The sequence below is a fragment of the Petaurus breviceps genome, unplaced genomic scaffold (assembly GCF_028583685.1).
Source record: "Petaurus breviceps papuanus isolate PSGF00001 unplaced genomic scaffold, PetGlider_PUasm1.0 90721, whole genome shotgun sequence".
Lineage (NCBI taxonomy): Eukaryota > Metazoa > Chordata > Mammalia > Diprotodontia > Petauridae > Petaurus > Petaurus breviceps.
The window spans coordinates 768,884-782,056 of record NW_027187322.1 but is presented as its reverse complement, the minus strand read 5'-3'; the positions used below and the strand labels follow the sequence as shown (position 1 = coordinate 782,056).

Here is a 13,173-nt window from a genome sequence, read left to right as displayed (position 1 = left end):
GATCAAATCAAGTCAGTGGCGAAGTCTGTGGAGACTCTGCTGAGCAAGGCGCAGCAGATTCGAAATCGCTGTAAGAAGCAGAACGCGGATGCCCGCATCTTGATGGACAAGCTGCGCCAGGAGAACTGGGAGCTGGTGCAGTGCTACCAGAAGGCTGAGCACGAGATGGAGGAGGTGAAGAAGGCCCTGGGGGTGCTCATGGAGACCAAGGCGGCCTTCGATGCCCGCGAGAGGCAGCTGCGGGAGGCAGCTTCATAGCAGCCTGCAGGGGCCGTGGTGATGATGGGGAGCCTGCTTTCAGGGGGCAGAGAGGGGCCTGTCTCTGGCCCCTGCCCAGCACAGCCCGTCCACCCACTTGCTGGCCTTCTTTAAGAGTCGCAGCACAAACCTTCAAGTAGAACCAATAAACCATATTCCTAATGGAAACCGCCTTTGTTCTGTGAGAAACAGCTCCCCAGCCCCGATGTGGGAAACCTAGGATCACAGATTCAGAGCCGGAAGGGCCTTGGCAGATACTTGGTCTAGCTTCCTTAATTTGACAGATGAGGAAACTGAGGCTGAGAGAGGCAAACAAGTGTCTCAGGCAGGATTTCTTGACCCTAAGATTGGATGGGCAGGAAGGAGTTGGGGGAGGGGGCCGCCTCCTCTCCAAGGAGCAGAAAGTCTTCTGAAGGCCCGTTTGGTAGAGGAGAGAGAGGCACCAAGGTTTCTGTATCTTGCCCACTCTTGGGAAGAACCAGGACCCAGAGGTTTGGGATTGAGTCCAAGGTCACTCAGTCTGTGGGAAGGTTTTAGTGGACCCCAAGCTGGACCAGCAAAGCATCAGGGGGTCATGGTAGCCAATCTCTCCTTCCGAAAAAAGTGAGATTTTAGGAAGCATTAGGAGGGCAAGTGAAGCTTTTATTAAGCATCTACTGTGTGCCATGGGATACAGAGAAACTCCACACAGGGTAAGATCTCCTATCATTAACCTCTATTAGGTCCCCTTGTATCCTGCCTAGCTTCAAATCACACATGGAGTATTATATTCTGTCTGTGTCTTGGGCCTGCAGGGCCTAACCCCACACTGCTAAGGAATTTATCAGCTCATGGCTTAGAGGTTATTTCTCCCTTCCACTCTGAGAAATGCATGCTAATTCTCCCTTACCTGTCTGATTGGCATGCATCCCTGGTGAAGTGTAGACCGGCCTAAGATCTCTGCTATAGGGTGAGAAGGGAGGCATCCCTGAACCTCTGAAGCCAACATGAGGTTCAGGAATCAGAGGGGGCTGACAGAGGCCAGGACTGCTGCTGGACAGGCCCCTCGGGTGGCCCAGGGCTGGGGGTGCTCCTGTGGGCCTCTAGCACCAGACACAGTAGAGCTCCACGCTGCCGTTGATCCGAAGCTCCCGGAGGCGCCCTAGGGCCCACTGCCCCAGGCTGGCTGCTCCTACTGCATTTCCATTCAGGGCCAGCTTGAGACCATTGTCTCTGCACAGGAGCAGCACCTGGGGAACAAAGATGGAGACTCATGGGCTCGCTCAGGAAGCGTCCTGGGCCCAGGGAGCTAGCAGGTGGGGCTGGGCAGCTGGGATGGAAGCATCCCAGGCTCTAGGGCCCGAAGGGACTTCAGAAGCCATCTGGTCCAGCTCCCTCATCTCACAGTGAATAGACTAAGGCAGGAAGGGATTGAATGATTTGCCCCACATCAGGCAAGTGTCAGGGTCTCCCCACTCTCATTCAAGCTCTCCTCTAATTGGCCACATCATAACAATAATCTAGTAGAGAGGTCTCTGATCCCCCACTGTGCTGGTGTGGCCATGCCCTTCCCCATGCTGATCACAGCCTGCCCTCCTCCAACTCAGCTGGTTTTGCAGGATTGTTGTGACTGGAAAACTTCCCTCTCCTGTGACACCCGTGGGGACAATGGAGCTGGGCTGGTTTTAGGCAACAAACAGGCAGCCCAACCTGGACTCAGTCTTTTAAATTCTTTCCATTGGCATGGCCTTTGAGAACTCAACTTCAGCTTCCTGACTCCACAAAGCATCAGCAGGAGGCATCAGGATATTTTTTCTTTTTGAACAGGACTAGTGATTTCTTTGGTACAGGGAACTCCCCGGGGGAGGGGGGGTCCTCCTCCCAAGCCAGGCCCCACACCTAGCTGGCAACTTCCAGCCTCAGGGAGTTGTCCAGGGCAGAGCTGTTACTGTGTCGATCAGGGTCAAACACAACCAGTTAATGTGTCAGAGTCTGCGGGACTTGAACCCAAGGTCTTTTTGACTCTGAGGGAAATTCTCACTCCACTATCCAAAGTTAACTATTTACTTCCTCATAGTAATATGACTTACATTAATAGGATGGAAAATAGAAGAGTCTCACCTAGTTCTGTCTCACCAAAAAACTATGAACTTCGGCAAGCAACTTCCTTTCTCCATGTCCCCATCACTAAAATGAGGCTGTTGGAGGAGATGCTGGCTGTGCTTCTCCCCTCCTTACCCTCTCTCCCTGAACCCATCCATCCTTGGAGACCAAAGTCTGGGGTGAGCTTAGGAAAACAGAACACCTCTTTAGAGTCGCAGCAGCCCCTGCCTTTTAGAATGCCTCACCTCAAAGAAGCGCTGTGGATGAAAGAGGAAAGGGGTTGAGATCAGCTCTTTCCGGCCCCACGGGGAGATCCAAGCCAACGTCCTATTTCTAAAGCAAACTTTGAGTGTCATGGATGGGTTGGTGGAATCATCCCATAGGCTCAGTGTGAATCTAGACCACAGAAGAGGGAGGGAAAGGCAGGGAGAGGGCACACTTAGCTAAATCCCAGGGATGGATTCCAGTGTTCTGGTGGGGAGATTCCTGCCTATCCAAGAGCTTTTGGGGCTGGCAGGTCTAGGCCTATCAGAATAGTGGAGATACTAGTGGCCCCTGAGCCCCAAGGGGTTGCCTCTTCAAGTCATTTCAAGCCAGAACTACACACAGAGGACATGAGGTCTACACCAGGTACCATAAGGTAGGTTCTTTAGAAGGAGAAGGGACATTAGAGGCCCACCCTCTTGTTAAATTGAGAAAATGAGGCCTAGAAAGGATGTGCCCAAGGTCACACAGGTATTAAGTGGCAGAATTAGTGCCAAATCTGGTGCTCTATCCACAGTGAGACTGATTTTTTTTGCCTTTTTTTTTTTTTTTTGCTTTCTGGAGGGGGGAAGGCAGGGTGATTGGGGTTAAGTGACTTGTCCAAGGTCACATGGCTAGTAGGGACACTGAGGTAAGTAGCAATAGTTGGCTAAAGAGGCTGAGACCTTCCATAACTCCCACCTACTCTCCTTCCCACCCAAAGAAGGGAGGGGAGGTGACTTTGCAAAGGTGACTCCCAGCCTTTGGAATCTGACTACTGCCTTAGCACAATCTGGGTCATTCTGTCCTGAGCCAGCTTGGGCTAAAGTGAAAGAGGGCATAGGGGAAAGGGACTGGAATCTGATTTCATAAGGCAGAGGGCTACAGTTAAAGAGCATTGTGTTTGGAGTTAGAGGTCCTGAGATCAAATTCTGACTTTGTCACTTCTTGCCTTCATGACTGTGAGTAAATCACTTTCTCCTCTGAGCCTCAGCTCCCTCCTCTATAGAATGAGGGGCTTTTTAAAGCTGAGTGGGCTGTAAGGTCCCATCAGATCCTATGAATGGGACCTTGGGCATGTCCCTTCCCTATTCCTTGCCAGGTTTCTCTATGCAAAATGAGAGAGGTAGATGAGGGGATCTCTAAGGTGCCCCTTTGATCCTGGAGTCCTTGGGACTCAGGGACTTTTGGACCAAATGCTCCCTGGGAGACCAGAGAGGCCTTGGAGGCCACAGGGAAGGCCCCGACGAGGGGTACGGCAAATAGAAACAGAATGCCCTCCACGCCCCTCACTAGAGGGCAGCCAGGTGAAGTGATCGGGGTGGCCTCACTGCTCAGCCCCTTGTAGCCAGGCTTCAAGGGATAAGCAGAGTGAGAGCAGGTCCATACCAGACACCTTCTCGGCTTGACTCCCCTGGCATGGCCTGTGGGAGTCCGGGGACCCCTCTGAGGGGAGATGATGAGCAGGAGGAGCCTGGTCACCAGCCTGCCAGGGCCAGGAGGACAGGGTGCTGGATAACGAAGAGTGTGGGGGTTTGGAAGAACAGGAAGGGGACTGCGCGTAGCATGTCCATGACCTTCCGTCAAAACAGCTGCAGAGTGCTTGGCCTGGGCCCCAAGGGAGGGACCCACTGAGCCTGGAAGTATGGGGACCCTGGCTCTGAGACAGGCTGTGGAAGGAGGCTTGGCCTTTGGGTCGGGGAGACCTGGCTTCCCATCTGGCCCTAGACACTTAACTGCTGTGTGACCCTGGGCTTGTCATGCCTCACTGTCCTCGTCTCTAAAATGGGGAGGATCCTAGCACCTGCTCCACAGAGTGGGCCCTGAGCGTCGCTGCCCTTGGCTCATCAGATGTCTTAAGGGAAAGGCACTGGGGGTAGCTGGCTCCTTGTTGCGGCTCTGAAGTTCGAGGTTTCCCCTGACCTCTGTCCCATAGCTGCTCCTTCCCTAGGATAAGCACTTGTCCACCTCCACCCTAGCCGCCAAGCTCTGTACAGGGAACTCAGTCCCTCTCTCCCCCCTCGGATCACTCACTTCCTCCATCCTACCAGTACCTACTCCTGAGGGTTGGGACAGACGAGGCCCCGCACCACGATGACCTGTCCTGGCCATAGGCCCCTGGGAAGAGGCCAAGTGCAAGGAATTACCTAAAAGGACAAAGGAGAGTTAGGGAGATCGCAGGAGGCCCTGGTTCAGAGGGTATCCCATAGGGGAAGAAGCTGACCCAGTGGGAAACAAGATGGCCTCCCCACTCCATTCAAGACCACAGCTTCTTACTGAACACTCCCCACCCGCAAATCCCCCAGGAGACAGCAAGAAAGGTGGCTTCAGGCTATGGGTCCTCAAGCCCAGAAAAGATTCCAAGGACAAAACCAGGGCTGTCTGCCCCCCTGAGCCCTTGTCAAAGAAAGTGTTTTTATAGAAAGCCCCCTGGACCCTCAGCCCTCTGAATTCAGTGCACATTTATATGAGCAGGGCATCAAGCCTGGTGCTGAGGCTAAGGAAACAAAAAGTAGTCCCTGCCCTCAGGGAGCTTTCAGTCATCAGGCCCTTGGCACAGCTTCACCTGCAGCATCCAGCTTTCTTGCCAAGAAAAGGGAGCAGACTGGGAAGGAACAGAGGTCTTCCCCTTAAATCCTAACCCATATGGAAGTCTTTTCAGCTCTGAATCTCCCTGACCCCAGCCATCTGGTTCCCCAGGAATAGTGGGTTCCCAAAGACAAAAGGAAAGCCTCACTCACCAATCTGGAGCTTTTCAGTAAAAAAGGCTGTCAAGGGAAAAGGAGTTGGGGAGAGCATGTCTCCCTCATCTAATCAGCTGCCCCCCCCACCCCCCAGCCTCGTGGTGAGCTCCTCTGGGTGCCCAGTCTGGCCTCATCCAGGCTCCCTGGCTCTTCTCTACTGGGCTGAGGAGAAAGGACTTTGGTGCAGAAAAGGCAGAGTTCCACACCAGGCCTGGGGAGGTGGGGCAGCAAAACCTGCTTGACCCTGGGCATGGGAGAGGCCCCTTGGACCATGGCAGTAAGGGAAGGGGCATCCCTGGACTTGTGCAATCTGAGAATGGGTGGCAAGGAGGGAGGGGCATTGACTACCCCTTGCACACAGTAACCTCCCCAGCTTCCCCGTTTTCAGGGCTCAGGTCCCTCCCTACCCTGGAGAGCACAGGGAGCCGAGGCCCCTCATTAAAGAACAGCAGATCCTTTATACTCACATGTCCAGTTGGGTACTCTGTTCCACCCTCCATAAAGGGCTATCCACAAAAGACAAGATGGGGGTGGTTGGGAAGGGGGAGGGCTGTGACCAGCAAATATCCCTAAGTGGCTACTTGAGAGAGTCTAGTGGTTTTTCCCACAAATTGAGGCTTATACTGCCCAGACAGACTATTTGTTACCTGGCACACAGAGGGGTCTAGCCTTTTTCTTTTGAGCCCTCAGGGCCCATCAATGCCCAAGAAGTCATCTGCTCCACCCATGGAATAGCTCAAAGCTTCCCCTTCCCATCTCTCCCCTGTAAATCATCCCGTGTCTTTGCAGTTGTATTATAAGGCTTATGTCTTCTCTCCCACCCAGCTAGAGCCAGAAAGCCTTGGTCTGCCCACCCAGGTCTGTGGGATAGACAGGCCCACTGCCCCAGGTCTGGGTTCCCAGACGTAGTTACATTGCTGTTCAGGAATCCGACGGCTTTCACAAAAATATGGCCATAAATGCCCAGGGTGTCCACTCTTGACAGTGGGAGCCGGTAGGGATAGTGGAGGAAATGATGGCCATTGACGCTCACCTGGAGAGATAGAAGGGTCAGGCTCTCTCTACCCCCTTCTAGCTCCTACCTGCTCCTTCACTTTTAGGATGAGGAAGGGGCTGAGCAGGACCCGTTGGCCTTCTGGGAAGGCTCAAGTCAACTGCAAGTGTTGGATAGCCAAGAATTCCCCCTCCCTCCTCCCCTAGTCTATGACGGCCTTCCTTCCTCCTCTCCCTCTTTTCTAGACATTCTGGCCTCCTTTCCCTCCCTCCTTCCCTCTTCCTCCTTCCCCCCTTCCTTCCCTCCTCCTCCTCTTCTCTCCTTTCTCCTTCCCTTCTATTCCCTCCCAGACTGAGGACAGCCCATGGCTCTCCACGACTTACTTCACCTTTACATCCTCATTTCCAAAGAGGAAGAGGATCAGGAAATCGTCCCCTTTACCCAGGGTCAGCTCAGGCCAGCGTGCCTCCCGCTGCCATTGTCCCCGGTATAGGGTGTTGCAGATGACGTGGGGCTTATTGGTGTAGAATCGAGGGTTAAAATGAAAGGCGATGTCTGGCCGGGGCTGCAGGCTGCAGCCACACTGGAAATCAATCTGGAACCTGGCAGGGCCAGGGCAGTGAGGGATAAGAGGTGCCCATTAGCCCAGATGTCCCGGAGCTCTGCTTGGGAAGGCTGTTACCCCAGAGCCTTGACTAGGGGGTAACAGGACAGACAATGGACAGGCCTGTGTCCAGCATCCAAGTATCTGTGCAACTTCAGACCAAGCTCCTACGGAGCAAAGCAAGTACCTCGCCCCCTTCCTTATCATTACCTTCTGGGGGGTGCTGAGGATGGTGGAGCCCCCTTACCTCTGAGTGTCAGGTGGGACCACACCCTGCACCATGACCATCTTCCCAGCTTGAAGGCCACCCAGAATTGTTGTGACATACGGAATGACCTGAACCAGCCAGGGAAACAAAGTCATGAGTGTGGTGACCAGATGAGGCAGGGTACTTACCCCAGACACAGGAAGACTAGACAGAGAGACACTCTGAAGGAGGCTTGTTTTTAAGGCAAGTTGATGTAATGAAAAGAGAACTGGACACGAGGTCAAGAAGAGATGTGACCTCGAACTTTCCCTCTACTAGGTACTAGTGTGACCATGGGCAAGTCTAAATGACTTCTCTGACCCTCAGGATCCTCTTCTGTCAGGCAGGCAGAGGAGTGTTATTATCCACCTCACAGGGGTGGGGTTTGAGGCTCAGATGAGAGCCTAGATTGTAGAGATTGCAGTTTTAACTCACTATTAAATGCTGGGTGTTGTCATTGCTGTTGGTAAAGGGCATTCATGATTTTGGAAAAATCGAAGTCTCTCTATGAAAAAGGAGTATTCTTCTGAATTTGTGTTTCCTTCCTCCCCCAACCCCACCTTTCACCTCCGGCGTGATGCCAGTGTGTGTCATGTGCACTGGGGTGCCATGGCTCAGGGGGCCCAGTCACCCCTCCCTCACATTCCAGTGGAATGTAAGCTCATGGAGGCAGGAACAGCTTAATTTAGGGTCTAACCAATCGATGCTTTTGATGGATTGATTGCTAAGGTTTACCTCTCCTAAGAGGAACAGCGTGACAGAGGGCACAGGGCTGTGAACCTGGAGGAAGAAGGCTTGGGTTTGAATCCTGCCTCAGACAAGTGATGCTGGGCAAGCATGTGAACATCTGGCAGCCCAAGTTTCTACATCTGTGAAATGGGCAAAATAACACCTCCCTTCCCAAGTTGTCATGAGGCATAACAACAACAGCCAACATTTATATAAGGTTTTAAGGTTGGTAAAGCTCTTCACACACAGGTCTTCTGTCTCCTATTTCTCTGGGTTCCAACAGCCAGCATTTCTTACAGCACAAAAATATTCTGTTTTATTCACATGCCACGGTCTACTCAGCCATCCCCCTGCCGATGGGCACCTGCTTTGTCCCCAGATTTTTACTGCTTGGTCAGACTTTAATCCCGCTTAAAGCAGCAAAGTCTCATTTTTAGCTCATTTGTTGATATGTGACAAGTTATGGGCTGAGGGATTGACCCTCTGGAGGGGCAGGACAGGGCTGCTGGGGAGTGGAGGGGGAGGAATACCTTTACTTGCACCTAACTCTGCCAAACCCCTACTTCCCCTTCTCGCTGCCTGAGGGAGTCTTGGGCTCCCCAGGGCTATTAGACTACCTCTATCTTAGAGCAGCCAGCTCTCAACCCTGCCATCAGACCAGGTGTGGAAGGAGGGATCAACGGGTCTGGGAAGAGTGGGTCCCCAGAGGCCCGCTTTACAGGGACAGTGTGTGCAGAGAAGGTATCAGAGAGACATGTCTCTTTTTTATATTGCCCAGGTGCCACCTCAGAATGATGCCAGCTTAGATGCCTAACAAGATGTCCAGCTTATAACAGCACTCCCTCTGGCAGGAAGGGGGCAGCCTTTTTCATCATGAGTCGTCTGGGACTGTGGATGGTCATTGTGTAGATCAGGAGTCTTTCCGAGTTCAACAAGGATTTATTAAGTGTCTAATGCACATAGGGCTTTGTGCAGGGGAAGGAACAATCATCCCTACCTTGGAGGGACTTAGCAGGGGGATGGAGCCAACCCACAAGAATACTGCTCCACGTTGAATTGGATTGTCTTATATATCAATTTTGTATTTGTCCTTTGTCTCCATCACCCTAGACCGTAAACTCCTTGAGGGCAGGGATTGTTTTTTGGCTTTGTCTCCTCAGTGCCTAGGGCATAGAAGGTATGTTTGAACTAATAGGTAGCACATCATATGTATATATACATACACACAAACTTGTATGTACACATACATATATATATATATGCACATACATAGAGATATGTGCAGTATGTCCATATAGCTGTCATGTCTGTCTAGTTAGTCACTCCCTCCTGGCCCTTAATGAACCAAAATTCCAGGGAGGAGGTGACCATATAAAGGCAAAGAAATAATTAAAGCATCTTGGAACTAATTATCTCTTATTATACACTTATACATGTATATATGTACATATTTGCATGCATATGTACATATATGTATGTATTGTGCTTTGCAAACCCTCAAAAACACTATATAAATGTTACCAATTATTATATAGCTCTTTAAAGTTGGCAAAACATTATACATCTGATCTCATTTGAGCCTCCCAACCACCCTAGGAGGTTGGTACCATTAATATCCTCATTATACAGAAACTAGGGCTCACAGAGGTTTAAATGACATGTTCAATGTCACACAAGTAGTAAGTATCTGAGGCTGGATCTGAACTCAGGTCTTCCTGACTCCAAGTCTATTATTCTTAATGCCATAATACAACTTCCTGCTTGATTTGAGTTGAAACTTTCTCCCTGGATTTTTCTTCCTGGCTCTAAAGGGCAGGTCTGTAGCTGATCCAAACAGATGAACATTCTGGGAGTTCTGGTGAGAGAGGGAAGTGGGGATGGGAGGTTCAACTGTCCTAGCAGACCCCTCTGGGTCAGCCCAATGAAGGATTTAGCACTGAGAGCTGAAGCCTCAATGCAGGACCAGCTATCTGGTCCAGTCATCTTCCAGCATGCCCTCCTGGCTTCTGATGAACCAAAGTTTAAGGGAGGAGGTGGTGACCACATAAGGGCAAAGAACTAGTTAGGGAACTCTGGGGTTTTATTAACTTTCATTAATCCTTCCTTACCCCCCATGGGAAAGGAGCATCTGCTTGGAGCTCAGCCCTTACAAAGGCTTAATTTAGCCTTGGGTAAGTCAAACAGACGATTTTGAGCTGCCTGGGAAGTCTAGTAGAGGAGACTTCATTATTGGGGGAAGAGACTCTTTGACTTCCCCTGGGGAACAGAACAGACCTTCCCTAAAAGATTGGAGCAAGCTATATAGAGAACTGATTCAGGTTTATGAGGATAAGAGTCATTCCCCATTTGATAAATGATCAAGAGATACAAACAGGTAGTGGTCAGAGGAAGAAATCCAAGTAATCAATAGCCAAATGCTCCAATTCAATAATAATTAGAGAAATGCAAATGAAAGCAATTCTGTGGTTCTACTTTGCAGCCATCATATTGGCAAAGATGATGAAAAAAGGGAAATCACAAGTGCTGGAAAGGTTTGTGGAAAAACAAGCACTTTGATCCCTCTTGCTGGAGCTGTGAGCAGGTCCTACTGTCCTGGAATTGATTTGGAGGAGGAACTATCCCTGCAAAGTCACTAAATTGTGCATGCTCTGTGCCTCAGCTATACTCCAAAGAGGTCAAAGAAAGAGAAGGAAAACTCATAAATACAAAAAATATTTGTAGCAGCTCTTTGTGGTGGCAAAGTACTGGGCACTAAGGAGAAGGTCCATCAACTGGGGAAATGGCCAAAGAGATAATGGTATGTGTATATAATGGAATAGAAGAGTGTTATAAAACACTATAATATTCTGAGTAGTAAGAGCTGATGTAGAGTAAAGTGAGCAGAACCAGGAGAATAGTTTATATGAAAACAACAGCATTGCAAGGACAACTAAATTCGAAAGACTTGAGACCTCTGAGCAATGCAGGGACCAACCACAGTTTCAAGGCCTGATGAGGAAGAATGCACCCACATCTGGGTAGAGCGATGATGGGCTCATGCAGAATGAGATGTTTTTTTGAGCATGGCTCATGTGGGAATTTGTTTTGCTCAACTATATGTATTTGTTACAAGGACTTTGCTTTCCTTTTTCTTTTTAAGAAGGTGAGAGAGAGGGGAGGTGCCTGGGAGAAAAAAAGGCTTGATAATTAGAAACAAATGTGGGAGCAAGTGGGTTTCACTCCAAAAGTATGGAATCACAGAATGTTAGCACTGAATGGGGCCTTAGAGATGGTCTAATCTAACCTGTTCTACTTTTATAACTAAGGCCTCTCCAGGAGAGGAAGGAGAGAATAGTGGATAGCTGGGATGGTTGGTTTGGAGTTAGAAAGATCTTAGTTGAAATCTTATCTCTGACACCTACTGGCTATATGACCCTGGGTAAGTTACTTAACCTCCCAGTGACTGACCCACAAACACCACCCTCCTTTCCTTAATTGCATAGACAGAGGAAGCTCTTTTGCTCACTGGGAGCTCCCTACACTAATTCAAACAAACAAACAAAGAAACAAGACAAAGCTAGGGCCCAGAGTGGGAAAGTAGAAGGCTCTGTTTCTTTCTCTGTAAAATAAGGAGGGTGGTCTAGATGATATCAAGGGGTCCTTTTCCACTCTGAATCTAGAATTCTATGGTTCTCCAACCAGGTGTCACAGAGTATGAGATGCTTCTGGGAAGGAGGAACACCTAAGTCCCTAACACTTGAGTCAGAATTAGAATGGCAGAGATCATCTGTTTAGAGCTGAAAGGATGCCTCAGAGGTCTAGTCCCATCTACCACATGGTCACAGTAGTTATCCATCTCAGAAGAGCTCAGATGATTGGAGGGGCTGAGATTTGTCCCCTAGACTTGTCCAAGGTCTCACAGATAGCAACAGAAATAACAATAGCTAACTTAACTAGCTTTAAGGTTTGCAAAACACTGTACCAGGATCTCCCAATCACCTGGTGGCGTTAGGGAGAGAAGGTTTTATGATAGAAAATACCGAGGCTGAGTGAGTCAGTCTCTTAACTACAGCCACAGAGCATTTAACTGTCAGAGATAGGATTCAAATTCCTGTCTTCCTGCTTCCTTAACAAGTGCTCTCTGCACTCCAGATGTGGCATGGCACAAGAGTCAGGATTAGAACCCAGGACCTCCCAACTCCAGATTCAGGGTGCTTTCCACTCTACTGCACGGTCCTCTGAGGATAGGAGAATTGCCCACAGTCAGAGACCACAGGTGGTGGGAAGGGGTTCACAGTGGGAGGTCAGAGCACCTGGGACCAAGAGTTCCCCAGACAGGGAAACTACTCACCGGGTAAAAGATTGGTGGCTGCAAGATGAAGCTGTCAGGAAGGGGGTCCAGTCCCCCTTCTCCTCGCCACATGGAGGGGGAGGGAGGGAGTGAGGAGCTGGGCGGCTCTGGCTCCCTGGGGCTGCTCTGCGTGAGGTCGGGAGCTCTATCTGAGCTGCTGAGGCCAAGGCCAGCCCACCCCACCTCACTGACTCACATCTTCAGGGGCTGATCCAAATGCACCCAAAGCCCTTTTTCCCAGCTCTTGGCCTAGCCTGCTCCCTTCAGGGTCCTAATGCCCTCTGTAGGCTCTGGCAAGATCCGCATGGCTGCTTGCTTCAGAAGGCCTTTCAGGGCTCAGCCAGGCCCCCCTGCCCTGTCCTGACTGCCAAGTCATCCTGGGTGTCAGAGAATCACAGAGCCACTTTAGGGACCAAGCCATCCTACCCTCTCATTTTACAGATGGGCAAATGGAAACCCAGAAAATTCAATTCTACATTTCTTAAGTGCCTACTATGTGCCAGAAAACCAGAATATAGAGCCAAAAAAGAAACATTCCCTGTCCTCATGGAGCTTAACCTCTGGGAGGGGTAGGATAGTGGGAAATGCAAGGCACATATGGAAATCATGGGGTCCTAACTGAGCTGGAAGGGGCCTCATAAGTGGTCTGCTTCAACCTCATCATTTTGCAGATTTGGAAAATGAGGTCCCAGCTAGGGAAATGATCTGCCCAAAGTCACCCAGCTAGCAGGTGGGGGGACAGGACCTGAACCCTCTCCCTTCATCCTTCCCCCTGTGCCATTTCCCCTCATTTCTACCCAGCTCCTGCTGGAGCCTTGACCTTAGTTGGCACCCAGAAGACTCAGGCAGATGGTGTGTAATGGCAGTGTGTGCAATCAGACTGTCAGAGACCAGGCTGAAGAAGTTAACCCTTTCCAATCAGGAGTAGGTAAGTTCCAAGAT

At 50.3% G+C, this 13,173-nt stretch overlaps 1 protein-coding gene across 3 annotated transcripts; it reads right to left on the bottom strand.

Moving 5' to 3' along the window:
* Nucleotides 1–914: 914 nt before the first annotated feature.
* Nucleotides 915–12,303, bottom strand: LGALS12 (galectin 12). 3 transcript variants are annotated; one of them, XM_069066082.1, is made up of 9 exons: nucleotides 12,232–12,303; nucleotides 7,173–7,261; nucleotides 6,710–6,923; nucleotides 6,241–6,360; nucleotides 5,795–5,833; nucleotides 5,325–5,351; nucleotides 4,642–4,730; nucleotides 2,586–2,736; nucleotides 915–1,487 (listed from the first exon to the last, which is right to left on the bottom strand). In XM_069066082.1, the coding sequence occupies exons 1-9, from the start codon at nucleotides 12,301–12,303 to the stop codon at nucleotides 1,341–1,343; spliced, it is 948 nt and encodes a 315-aa protein (XP_068922183.1). In that variant the 3' UTR covers nucleotides 915–1,340. The 3 variants fall into 3 exon arrangements, with proteins under 3 accessions (XP_068922183.1, XP_068922182.1, XP_068922184.1); XM_069066081.1 differs by having other exon boundaries at nucleotides 6,710–6,929; nucleotides 7,176–7,261; XM_069066083.1 differs by lacking the exon at nucleotides 5,325–5,351.
* Nucleotides 12,304–13,173: the final 870 nt, after the last annotated feature.

Excerpts from the sequence above, each read along its gene's own strand:
- LGALS12 (XM_069066081.1), bottom strand. The coding sequence starts at position 12,303 with ATGTGGCGAGGAGAAGGGGGACTGGACCCCCTTCCTGACAGCTTCATC. Across the intron at positions 6,930-7,175 it reads GTGGTCCCACCTGACACTCA|TGCCAGGTTCCAGATTGATT; the intron begins GAGGTAAGGGGG and ends CTGCCCTGGCCC. Across the intron at positions 5,352-5,794 it reads CAGAGTACCCAACTGGACAT|CCTTTTTTACTGAAAAGCTC; the intron begins GTGAGTATAAAG and ends TTCCCTTGACAG.